Here is a 14,033-nt window from a genome sequence, read left to right as displayed (position 1 = left end):
GGCTTATCTCAATCTCAGATGGCTCTCAAATTTAGCTTGAAAAGAGTTTCCCATAATAACTGATTTAAAGTGGGTCTTTTCGATCCATTCCAAATTCATCAAAACTTAAGAGGAATGTATGTCTGTAAAAAGAGCCACATGCTTTAAAGTTGGTCTCTTCAGTCTGTTCCAGATCCTTTCAAACTTTTGATGAATGTATGTCTGTAAAGAGAGCCACATGCTGCTTCTTTTCTTTTTCTTTTCTTTTCTTTTCTTTTTTTTTTTTTTTTAAAAAAAGAAAAATGTTCCGACTACTGTCTTTTCCTTTGACTGATCATACACAAATGATTCACAAAGCTTTCGGCTACAGTCTTCACCAGGAAAAGAGAAACACACACCAATCGTACACACAAGCAAACACACCTCATACACACATGACCATCATCTCTGGCAGCTTGGGTCACAGCTTTTGGAGTTGGAGATCATGTGTATGTGAGGTGTGCTTGCTTGTGTGTATGGATAATGAATAAGTTGCTCTTTTTCTGATGAAGTCTGTGTCTGAAAGCTTTGTGTAAGAGTCTTTTAATTGTGCCTGTCTGCAACTTAATGTATCATCTTTACAGTAAGTTGTAACCTATCTTTTCCTACATTGCTGATATTCCTACCTGGAATTTCCATTGTTTGATCAAATAAAAAGATGGGGCCTCCCAGCCAATAATGCCATATGATCACTTCGTTTGAGACAAAAGATTTGTTCCACACAGGATTTCACTCTCCTGAAACTGTCTTGATATTCATCCTACTGGCAGTCAACCTCTTTTTTCTCTATATTTAATAAGATACTGGAAAATAATTTGTAGGAAAGAGGTAAGCAGCAAAATTCCTCATGGTTGTCTGAGTCAGATATGTAGTGAGTGTTTGAGGCCACTGTTCAGTGTTCAGATATTTTTTTTTCTTTTTCTCAAATATTGCACTTGATGTAGTTTTTCTGCTAGCATGCCCATCCCCTTTTCCACATTTTTGTGAGTACTCTATCTTTCCCTGCATGTTTTATTGTTCAGTGGTTTTTAACTTGTGTAAAATTGTAGTGATTCCTGGAATTTAAGTCTCTTCTGCGGTTCTTCCCAGTTTAAAGACATCAAAATAGCTGTCAAACATTGGCAATTTTCCTCCCTGTTTGGTACTAGAATGTTGATCTTCCTTTTAAAATACAGAGATTAAGGCTAATATTGTTATAATCCTTCCATTAAAATGTTGTAAAACTTTCTGGTGTTATTTTTTGTCTTCTTTCAGACTTTCAACACAGATTTTATCAAGAATGCTTTTTTTTCTGCTCTGATTATCCTTGTTGAATAAATTCATTCCATTTTTCCATGGTTTGGTTGGAATACCATCTCTTCTGGACTTTATGCCTTTATGCATCTCCACCATTTCCTTATCTTTTTATTTATTTATTTACATTTTCTTTGCAAGGAGCCTTCGTAATGATCGCTTTTGCAAACATCAGACTTAATACGTTAGGTTAGGTTAGGTTAGTGTTTTTTAAGGTCCCGTCGACAACGAGGTCATTAGAGATGGAGCACAAGCTTGGGTTAGGGAAGGATGGGGAAGGAAATCGGCCGTGCCCTTTCAAAGGAACCATCCCAGTATTTGCCTGAAACGATTTAGGGAAATCACAGAAAACCTAAATCAGGATGGCTGGAGATGGGATTGAACCGTCGTCCTCCAGAATGCGAGTCCAGTGTGCTAATCACTGCACCACCTCGCTCCGTCCAGACTTAATACCATGGTTATATTTACACTTATAAAATACACTATATTCTGTAGCTGTTGCTTCTTATGTCTATTTTTTCCATTTGTCACATTACAACTGATATGCAATGCCTCATGTTACAATCACTAGCATACAATTCGTCGAAAGAATATAAACAATCTTCTATTAGAAAAGATTTTAATTTTGTTTTAAAAACATTTCACGTGTATGTTCATAGAGCATTTGGTAGCTTGTTATACCAAATCAAACCACTGATATGTGGACTTCTATCAGTCATTTTTAATGTTGTTCTGTTACAGAAATAGTTACACTTGGTTCTAGTGTTGTGACCATGTACATCACTGCCCTTGATAGCTTCTGTTGGTTGACTTCTAAAGAAATACAACTATTTTGAAGATGTACAGAGAATATATTGTCAGATATTTGTGCTGCACAAACACTTCACGACATGAATCTCTATGTCCCATACCATGTATATGTCTTATTGCTTATTTCTGTAGTAGTAGTAGTAGTAGTAGTATTCTTTTTAAATCTACATCAGCTGCACAGCCCCATAGTTCAATTCCGTAATTGAGAAAGGGGTAAAATGTTCCATAATATACTAATTTCAGTGCTTGGCTAGGAACTATCTTTGCGAGCTGGCTGAGGAGATATATGGCACTACTGACTTTTCTGCATACGAAATTAATGTGGTATGTCCACCACAAATTTTCATCAACATACACACCCAGGAATTTACAGTTACCATTTTCTGTTGCAGAGATATTACACACACTATTCATATTGTTGTGGTGAGAATTGCCTGTTTTAAATGTCAATAGTTGATATTTGGTGACATTCACCTTGAGACCCTGATCATTGAAGTATTTTCTTACTTCTGTTAGACCACTAGTAGCAAGAGATTGTAGCTCATTAGATTCACTCCCATAGAATAAGATTGATGTGTCATCTGCATAGCTTACAATATGGGAGTTAATGGGTTGTGCAATGTTGTTAATATATATAAGGAAGAGAAAGGGTCCAAGGATTGAGCCCTGTGGTACACCTTGTAATACAGTTCACTAGTGGACTGGGAGTTCATGATTTTATTATCTAGTTTGTATGACAATTTAGTGCTTTGCTTACAATTCAGCAGGTATTTGGTTAAGATTCATGGCTTGATCCCCAATACTATAAGATTTTAGCTTTTAAGAAGTACCCTAGGTTTACCGTATCAATTGTCAGGTCCAAAAATATACCTGCAGTCTGCATCTTCTGATCCAACAGACAGTTAACTTCTTGGATGAACTGTGTAAGTGCTGTGGTTGTACTTAGCTCTTTTCTGAAGCCATGCTGTGAATCTACAAGCAGTTTATGTTTTGTGAAAAAGCACTTAGCTGATAAAGGATAATGCTTTCAAATATCATACTAAAAGTGGGAATTAATTATACTGGTCTATAGTTGGAGACATCTTCCTTACTTAACTTCTTATACACTGGTTTCACTACACTCATTTTTAGAAACGTTGGATACATGTTTTCTCCAATGCTGCAATTAATCAGGTGAGTAAGAGGTTTAGAGATTTCTTTTAAGCATGCTTTAGTAATAGCACTGGATACGCCATCCCATCCAGATGAAAATTTTTTCTTTAGCATGTATATTGCCCTGCGAACCTCCTGCTCATTCACTTCCACAAATTCAAATTCGGTACACTGGGTGAGATGGCATCGGGTCTCTACCTGTGAATCTGTAATATGGGTTGATTGTTTGCCAGAAGTGTAGTAGTTATTAAAAATATTACATATAGTGTCTGGGTTTCTTATAATGTTACCATCATGTCTTATGCTAAGTGATTCCATGTTCATCTTGTTGGGACCTTTTCAGTATTTGTCAAACAGCTTCCAAGATGCTTTGCTTATGTTGTCAGACTGTTCTGTTGTTTTGCTGTTAATCTGATTCCTTAGGTTAACAATTTCAGTTTTAAAAGTTTGCTTGGCCCTATTGTATTTTTTCTTGAAATCCTGCATAATAGTAGCTTTATAAAGCTGGTTTAGATCATGTTCTTTCTGCCTGAGTCTAATCAGATTCGGTGGGAGTTTTAGTCTAGGATTACTTCCATTTTGACAGTGTTTAACTACCTTCTGGATTTCTTTGACTGGACAACTATATTCATAATGATGCAGTAGGGTTGAGTAGAATTCATACCATTTCTCATCTGACCCTTTTACCTGGTACACAGAATCCCATTTCTCATTTGCTAGTTTGTCTTTAAGAGCACTAATATTTGAGGTGTGATGTTTAAAGCTTTCCCGGCGTACTGATTGTTCCATAAAAACACGGGAGAACTGCCGGATATCAGTAACTTCCTGCCACGATATTTCGGTGCAGACTCTGCGCCGAAATATCGTGGCAGGAAGTTACTGATATCCGGCAGTTCTCCCATGTTTTTATGGAACAATATTTGAGGTATTCAGCATTTGTTTCTGTAGCACAATTTTTGTTATTTTAGGCACAACTGAATTTATGTATTCTATCACCTGACAGAAGTGGTCAGATTTAAGAAAATCTAAGTTACTGTAATTTACCTTATCTGTAACATCTTTGTTGATTATAGCATAATCTATTCTAGTGGAACATGTGTCCGTCACTCTGGTGTCAGATTTGCTATATTTACCAGATTGTATGAGGTCAATACATCACTGAGTTTCAAGTTTACTGTACTATTTGAGCTTACATCTATATTAAAGTCACCTAATATAGTAAGGTCATTAGAACTGACCTGACCAACAACACTACAAAGTTTATCCATAAACAGCATTACATCAGCTGCTTGAATTGATCCTTCTTTGGTGTGGTATTCAAGAAAGGAATTTTTTTTTTAGCTTCTATATCCTTATTAACATAAACTGCCACACCACCACCTTTATGGTTTTGCCTACAATAACTATTTGCTAGTATGTAACCTTCTAATCTATAATTATTATTTCACTGCATTTTAGCCCATGTTCCATTATTACTAGTACATGTGGCAAGTGTTCCTCTGTGAATATTTGTAGTATATCTAGTTTGTTTCTGAGATATTGCACATTTAAGTGCATTAACTTTAAGGGTGTTATCCCTTCTTGTTTATTTACCATCTTGCATGAATCAAAATTGTTTGAGTTACACTTTTTACGACATTTTGCATACACTGTTTTTTTAGAACTGTCCTGCAATGACTGATCACTTATTTCACAGCCTGGCTTTTCTTTGCGTGAACGGGACTCAGTCATATCTGAAATACATCCCTGAAAACTATTATTATGGTCCTTTATTCTAAAAAAGTCTCGTGGTTGTAGCCCAGAGCAATTGGAGCTTTCTCCACACTGTCTTTCTCGCACAGTTTGCTTATGTGGGAAACTAGCTTCACCTTCCCTTTCCTGTTTAGGTGGAATCCGTGTTTTGTGTGTTCATCACGACTCATCTTACGTAAGTCTATCAAATGTACATGGCTAAATTTATCACACAGTTTCTTTAGCTTGGAATTGTAGTGTCGAATCTCTTTGTTTACACACGACCGCAGTGGTAAATCATGTCTCACTAGCATATTTGTGATGACAATGTTTGTTTGAAATAGCTTTGGTAATATGTTACGGAAACATCGCAGGACTGTCTTGCTTTCGTTTTTGTATTCGTCGTTGCCGCCACCAATAATCACAATGTGAGCGTCTTTGTTCAATTGACTTGTTTCTGTTGTAATATTCTCCACCACTGCATTCAACATTGCACCAGGCTTGATTTAAGTGAAAACTGAATGCTTTGAATGCATACTTTCGCAAAAACGTTTGGATAGATCTTTTCCATGACTGTTAGCGTAAAGAAGGAGCCCTTTGGTGCATCTTAAGGTTGGCAAGTTCTTTTCTGGTTCTTTAATGGCAGTTTTGTGATTACTTTCTTGTTTGTTTGTGTCTGTTGTGTTACCACAATCCACTACTAGTGCTTAGAATTTGTTTGATAATGGTATCACTGAGGCTGTACTTCGTTGTTTGTTATTTTCAGCACAAGTCTTATTTTCTGCGCGGAATGACCATTAACAGTGGTGTTGTCTTGAGTTAGGCGATAATTCCGATCCACTGCTTTATATTTAATTTCCAGCTCTTGATATTTCCTCAGAAGTTCTTGATATTTTGTTTTGATTGACACTAAATCATCTGTTAACATGCTTATTATTTTTTCTTTTGTCTTTAGCTTGTTCGTTATTTCATTTTCGGTAGCACTTATGAAGCAGTGTCGGCATGTCCAGTCATGTTCATCTTTTATATATTTCAAATTGACTTTGACACATCTATCGTTGGTACCAGTACTTGCAGTCGACACACAGGATACCTCTTTTGACCTTCTTCAAGCAAATTTTACAAACCTCACTATCACTTTTTAAAGAAAATGAGACATCACTACAAGAAAAATGTGCACTCGATGCCATCTTGCCAAAGGATTTTGAGCTACTTTCGTGAAAGATTTGTTTATGTCTCCCTAAGTGTCCATTCCCGTTTTTGATAAGTTTTTTTTGGTAACTATTTTTGTATGGTTTGAGCAATTATATGTAAATCTTTGTCTTATTTTCAACTTTGCTTTGGCAATCCTGACAGTGGCATTTATGGTGTCTCTTTTATTGTTGGTTATTGTTGCAATATAATCAATCTTAAATTTACCTAATAAAGATTAAGGTAGAGGCAGGTGTTTGGAAGGGCTCTAAAATAAGTAGACCTAAGGACCAATATTTTCTATTTCTGTTAGTTCTTGTATGCATTGGGTATCTTACAATTCTTTTAGATTCATTTTTGTCTTACCTGGGCATTGAAGTAACCAGCTAAAATTTTCACATTTAAATAGGGGAATTTATAAGATCTTATTTCCAAGTGTCTCCCAAAAGAATTCTATTGTCACTTTTGTTGATATGGATTATGGAGGCATGGCTCAAGCATTGATGATTGTATAAGATGTTTTTTGTATCTTAATGTTATTAGCAATGCTGACAATAATTTATCAGATGGTAAATTCAGCTGAGAAAATAGTTAAAATTACAGAGACAGGAAGTCTAACCATTATATAGCTTCAGGAGGATCAATTTCTGGGGAGGATAGAGAGAGTGATTGGAGAAGATTGCAAAGATGTGAAAGATCACTCAAAAAGAGGTTTGAGAACAAGAGCAGGAAAATATAAGAATAAACTGCCCTTCTCCCCCTTCTCCTTCCCTCCACCCAACTAATCTATCTTTCCTCCCTGAAGAAGGAACCCATAGTTCTGAAAGCTAAGTTCAGCATTTCCCACTGTAAGTATTTATGTACTAATACTAGGAACTTTGCCTCCTGAAGGTAAGTAATGGCTAGCCTGTTTATTCACAATTTTCAAAAATAATTTTATAAGAGGGTATTTCAGGCACTTCTTGTAGAGGCCTGAACATCTTGGTTTCAAGACATTTCTGCATATCTAACAGACATAGCAAAAGGGAAGAACTTTTCAATTTCTAGTACATTTATTAAAAACACAAATTTTTGGATGGAAATATATATGACAAAAAATAAAATGTGCCCATCTTTTCATTACTTGCACATTTGTATAAAATTGTAGATTACACACAAAGAGCACAATGAAAGGTAATACAAAATATTTGATTACCACAATACCATCAGTCATGTTTTGAGTTACGGACATTTTGCAGAAACATTTGATGGATAAATTTCACCATACCTACTTCAATTTTAGTGAAGTGTACAAACATGTATATGACAACCCCTTATTTTTAATCCAACTGACATGTAAAGAAGCATCATCCACATCAGTTTACTTTGGATAATTTTCCACTGCAATGTTTTTATGAATCATGGGATATTTTGAAATGGTACGGACATTAAGGACTGTTTACTAACACAGCCATTTCATTTATCATTACAGTTCATTATAGAATACAAAATCTGATAAAGCTTAAATCTGTAACAGTAATAATATTTAAGATGTATATTTCAAAATTTCAGAATAATTCATAAATTAGTGCATGTTTCTGAGATAAAAATAATCAAATATTGATAAGCATTCTTGCTGCATGTTGGAATTTTTAATGATGTGATGAATTGAGGCAGCTAAACATTCATTCTGACTGGCAGGATGTTTACGAATACATTGGATGTTCTGTATTTTTTAAAAAACACTTTTGATATAAAGATGTCTGTTACAATCTATCTGAATACCTATTGAAATTACATTTGGAGCAACAAATATGACAAGGTTTTTACATGTATCAGTGACTTATTTACTTCTGAACAACCTCAGACATTTTGTTGCATTGACAGTTATGGCAAGTACAATGGGGAAACAAAGCATACATTCTCATGCCCTTCTGAGCTATTCTTATATAGTTAACATTAGCTCACTGTACTTCAAAGAATAATTATTGCTATTATCTATGCTGAAAATCAGCTCAAAAATAGTTTTGAGGCAATATTTGTCAAAAAGAGAGAGAGAGAAAAGGAAAATCAGCATTATATGGGCAAGTAAAGGGATTTTTGTTACTCAGTACAGCATCTGATAATAAGTACAACTTCTGTTTCATTTAGGGCAATGGTGCTCACAATTCAAATTTACTCCCCATTACAGTGGCTGGTAACTACTTGTAATATGAGCCTTCATGGTATTATTATAAGAAAGTATACAGTCAGTCAGTACACTGTTTAGTATCACAGCACATCTATTGCAGGACTCTGAATATTAACTGCAGTAGAAATTGCCAACTTCACACAGTTCTCCTTATTTAAAAATAACAACAACACATTAAAACTCATGGTTGCACCACAGTTAACTTTATAGGAATAAAATGAAATAATATGGCAAGAGGAACAAAATATATGAGATTCAACATAATGCTCATGTGATTAATGGGACTACTACTATATAAACCATTCTTACATGCTTTGGCTGGTAAACTGAAGAAAATCTGATATGGTTTTCTTTACAGGGATACTTTCTCTTGGTAGTTCAGTCTGTTATTTGTTTCAAATATTATTTACAGTCCATGCATATTTACAGTGGAATGTGAATATGCTATATACAAAACTAAGTAATGCCACTGAGCATACATACAATAACCACAGATACAACAGACACATATATTGCAAATTAAATACATTTTCACATAAATAAGACACACACAATATGACATTAGCACAAACATGAGAGGACAAAAAGTAATACCATGGCACATCAGTAAACACTTCTGTAGTGGAAGTAGAAAGCTCATGGATTAATGAAAGAGAATGGACCTTTCTTTTACTTCATCTTGTTGCAGGCACGTCATTACTAATATTAGAGATACATTGCTTTTGCCTGCAGTACTAATTGAAAATTTACAAAATTTGATTGCAAGTCATTCTTTCAAATATTTGGTATTTGAAAATGTCTTCTATTTCAGACTAACACATTCTCTCCAGATTGTCCTCATCCTTTGGTTTGTTCTTCCTTGTCTATTATTAAAACACAGTATTAAAATTTTTATATAAATCCTTTTCAACTACAGAACACTGTATCCTGACAATGTGATGGGTACAAAATTCAACTGGTAAAACACTTAGTTCACATTATCACACACATGACTTGTCTTTATATGAAATTTCTTTTTGTTCAGTAATTTGGCCAGTGCAAATTTTATTATAGCTCTGTGCTCATTTCATGTGCAACTTCATGTCCATTGGCGATATCAGATTTACTGCTGGATGAATCCCCGTTGTTGGGCTTGTACATTGTTTGAGTTTCTAGAGGTTCTTCATCTTCACATATAGTCTCTGTGTCATTACTCCAAACAGAGCTCATCGTGCTTGTCTGAAAGCAAAGCAAATGAAATACATTTCAACAATTATGTTAGTGCAGGATTAATTGGTACTGTGTTAGTTACAAAGGTTATGACTGTAATTAAAATATTTTACTTAGTGACACTACTACAGGTGATTGTACTGTGTAGTTTCACAATTCAGTACACAGAAATAATTTTCATATAGCCTTTGCTTCCTTGTTTGCTTTCAGACTGGAGTACATATTACAGTGGGAAGATATTCAACAAGCTCCTATCTAACATGAAGCAAGAAATGGGGGCTCCCTGCTGTTTCAAAAGGAAGTTAAAAATGTATCTGATTAGCCACTCTTTCCACTAATTATCGGAACATTTAGATTCAACAATAGAGAATTTCTGTTAGTTACATGCCAAATAGAGTATCCATTGTAGAGTTGCATGAAAATTAGTGGTGTACTGCAAATAGGAGTAATTTTCTCAAAAAAATACCACTTTAAACAAGTAGTGTTAAGCTGCCAACAGCAGGTTAAACAGCAGTTGTATAATATAGCTGAGGAGGTAGGTTTTTCAATGTAGCAGCTTTCTTTTTAATTTAGTCAGTTACATTTAGCTGTAAATAGCATGAATAGCACTAAGCAAAGCAATAATTTGTTGTCAGTACAGAATACAGATTTTCTTGTCGCTTGTTAATATGTTGATGGGATCTACAGAACACAATGAATGAATGAATGAATTAATGGGCAGAAGGAACCACAATATGAAAATGATAGTGAAGAAAGACAGCAGTTATAATTTCTTCAGTGTAACGATATATTTTTTGTAATTGGGTCAGGGTTTAAGCGAATCTTCTTGCAACTGGCATTTATCATTAGTAAATAATACTAATCTAAAGATATATGGAATGTTTATTGCAGAGAGACCTTATGTTTTAGAAATTTGTATTAAAATAACTATGGACAGTGAATTAATGTATGAGTAATCAGACCCTCAAACAATTTTGTCCATTCATAAAAAATAAGCATTAATGACCATCAGAGACAACTGCAATCATATAAAGGAAAGTAACTACTCAGCAGCATTGAGCACCACTTGATTTCTTACATGCAGAAATAAAACTCAGTATTTCAGTGCAAAGAAAGTATGCACATACATTGGACTCATCAGATGTGAAAACAGTTCAGTGGTATGTGTGATATTATTTCCAGAGAAAAGGTGGATAAAATTCCATATATTAAGTATCAAGAAAACTTTGTATTGGAAACTTCATTACACGGTACAGCATGAAAAAAGGCTCAGTTTATATGCTGATAAACTTCACATTCATTAAGACTATAGCATTATGATAAGCTGCAGTCATGGGAGTTTGTAATGAATAAGAAGTTTTATATGGATGGCAATATTGACTTTTTTGGAAACACATTGTTTTCAAATGAAGCTGCTTTTTATTTCTCTGTGGCACTGATTTAATTTTTGAATCAAGGCTTCCATGTATTGTCACTGAATTTGTTCAGTCTACATTGAAAAGTAGGTTGATCTGTCCATTTTTTGTTGTTGTCATGTATTTTGACACATAGGAGCACTCTGAATGTTATAACCATAGAGAATTGGCAACCCTATATTCTGTTGTTGGGGGATGCTGCTGTGCCCCCTCCCACCCCCCTCTCTCCTCCACATACCTATTGGACTATAGCTGTCCGCAAGTTTCTGTATGATAAATATCCCAGCTGCAGGACTGCGGGTAGTGGACCTATTCTCTGACTGTCATCGTCTTTTGGTTTTTTCCTCTAAAACAGACATACATAAAAGAATGTATTGTTTAAGAGTTGGCATTACATAAAGGACTTCATATATTTGCCTAAACTGGATGATATCTCCAGACTGAGAACTTGTATTAGACATTCAGTCTCTACAATCACAATGAATATATCGAAGGTGCATGTGTGGCGAGGATAAACTTGACTGTGTTAAGCTTTGTTCACATGTGACACTTTACTAAAGAACCCAGAGTAAATTGAATTGTCTAAGTAGTTTTGTTTTCATGTTTTTTTATTATGTTTTCTGTGAGCATGTAATAAGTAGAAGGTTAGCAAAGATTCACCCTGATATGTCATCATCTGAAGTTGAGCTTGAATCTGAAATTAATTCTGGAGGAATAAATTACACTGAAGAAAATGTAGCTCAATATGTTCATATAATTATGTTATGTAATGTTCTGGCAGAATGTAAATAATTTTGGAGTGAAGGTAAAAACTCGAGCAGTTTTCATTCTTTTTTGTGCCTGTCAGTGACTTAATGCTTCCACTATTTGTCAAGTTGTTACCTTCAGTCCTAAATTATTAACTTGTTCTTTTCTTGTAATTTCTCTGCCAAGAAAGTTGAGATTCTTAACTCATCATGGACTTATCAGTCAATATAATTCCAGGTCCTGGCACTTCTATTGCTGCTGTTTATATGTGAAAGGTGCCTGGGCAAGACTCAAAGATAGCTTTTCTGAACTGCGCAGGTAAGAATTATCCTCACAACAAATTTTCCGCTCTCAAAATCATCCTGGCCTCAACCTACAGTAACATACCGCCCCACATTCTCCATACATCCAATTGTTCCTGCTCCCACCTTCTGTCCCCTTCTCACAATTCCCCTCCCATCACCCTCATTGTGCACTGACCTCTGCCAGTGCACACCCCTGACTTTTGAATGTGTATGCATCTTATCTTTTCTGAAGAATAGATGGGCCAAAAGCTTACACGTAACAGTCTTTTCGTCGTACCTGTCTGCAACTCAGCATGTCATCTTTACGGTGTGTAGCAACCTATTTTTTTCATAACATTGTGATATGCATAATGTCAGAGAAGGAAAGGGAAGATCAATTTGGTTTCGAAAATGGGGAGGTTTAAGAGGAGCTGTAGGACTCATTAGAATAATTGGTGAAAGACGTATACAAAGAGGAAAATGAATGAGTTTGTTCATACATCTGGGAAAGATCTTTGACCAAATGAAATGGGACAAGATGATGGAAATTCTAAAATTGAAGAAGGTGAACTGGAAGTACAGGAGACTAATTAAGGGATTGTACAAAGGCAGAAAGCAACCATGAAATAGTATGACAGACAGGTTTGAAATTAGAAGAGGATTAAGACAGGGTTGTTGTCTTTCACCAATGCTGCTTGTTACGTGTACTGAAGATGTGATAATGAAGATACTAGAAGTAGAGAAGGACTAAGCATAGGAGGACAGAAGATCAAATGCAACAGATGTCCTGATGAAATAGTGTTTCTTGGAGATAAAACAATATCTCTCAATAGAACACTCTCCTGAGATGAATAATTACAAGAGTATGGAATAAAAATCAACACAAAGAAACCTAAGGTCATGAGAGTATATGACACAGAATATAAGAAATTGAAAACAAAAGAAGTTGAAAGGCTGCACAATGCAGACATTTAGAGAGTATGATAACTGATAAATGGATGAGTGAAGTAGAAACAAGATCCAGAATTACAATGCCAAAGCAAGTTTTCCAGAAAAATAAATGCTTATTATGCAGCAGATTTTGGTTGGCGTTAAGGAAAAATGAGTGAAATGCTTTGTGTGGAGGTGTTTCTGTGCAGTTGTGAAACTGGATATACAAGAAGAGAAAAGAGAGAAAATTGTAGCTTTTGAAATGTGGGTTTGGAAGAGAATGGAGAAAATAAAATGGATGGATAAAGTGAAGAACAGTGAAGTACTGGAAAGGGTAAAGGAGCAAAGAACCCTCATACAGCTGATCAAGGAAAGGAAAGCAGACTGAGTGAGACATATACGGCAAGTAAAAGGATTCTAACAGCAGCTACTGAAATACAGATGAAAATAGGGAGGATAAGAACAAAAAAGCCAGATTGAAGTGAAAAGAGGGAGATACCAGACTGAATCAGATGATGTGGAAAAGGATCAGAGAGAGATAGCAATGGTGTCAGGAACCTGCCAATAAGCAGAACATCTTACGACAGTGATGAATTTGAATTTCCTAGTTTTGATGAGAAATCACCTTAAGCATTAGGCAGTTCAAGAATACCTCCAAAGTACTGAACCAAACGTTTGATGATCCATCTAAGCCTCTGAACTCTTATGTACAGAGATTCTACCATTGTGGAAATAGCATCACTGCAAGGACAGTGGTGGAGGTCCTATATGTTAGCACAGGGCGAGAGATGGTATATGTTACGAAATGAACATTAGCCAACTTATGGTTAATCCTAAAGCTCATTAGAAGCAGGAAATACAGGTTCAAACTTTGATCCTGACTTAAATTTTCATATGTTACTTTATATGACTTGTTTGTGAGTGTTATTTCTGTTTAATTACTCTGCTTGTATGTATTTTGGATTTTGCATTTATTAATCATGTCATGCATACAGTTTGTGGCCATAAAGTACCCCATCACACTGTTATGTATCAGAATTTTTGATTTACCAAACAGTTAGCTGGTATAATTCTTGATGTCGT

General features: G+C 35.3%; 1 protein-coding gene across 1 annotated transcript in view; it reads left to right on the top strand.

Moving 5' to 3' along the window:
- Window positions 1-11,962, top strand: part of LOC126263502 (uncharacterized) — a 140,037-nt gene extending 128,075 nt beyond the window's left edge. Inside the window, exon 6 of the mRNA XM_049960595.1 lies at window positions 9,785-11,962. Within this exon, the coding sequence (XP_049816552.1) occupies window positions 9,785-9,833 (49 nt within the window). The 3' untranslated portion in view covers window positions 9,834-11,962. The remainder of the gene's footprint in view (window positions 1-9,784) is intronic.
- The last annotated feature ends 2,071 nt before the right edge of the window (window positions 11,963-14,033 follow it).

Source organism: Schistocerca nitens, chromosome 6 (assembly GCF_023898315.1).
Source record: "Schistocerca nitens isolate TAMUIC-IGC-003100 chromosome 6, iqSchNite1.1, whole genome shotgun sequence".
NCBI lineage: Eukaryota > Metazoa > Arthropoda > Insecta > Orthoptera > Acrididae > Schistocerca > Schistocerca nitens.
This window is presented reverse-complemented; position numbering and strand designations above follow the sequence as displayed.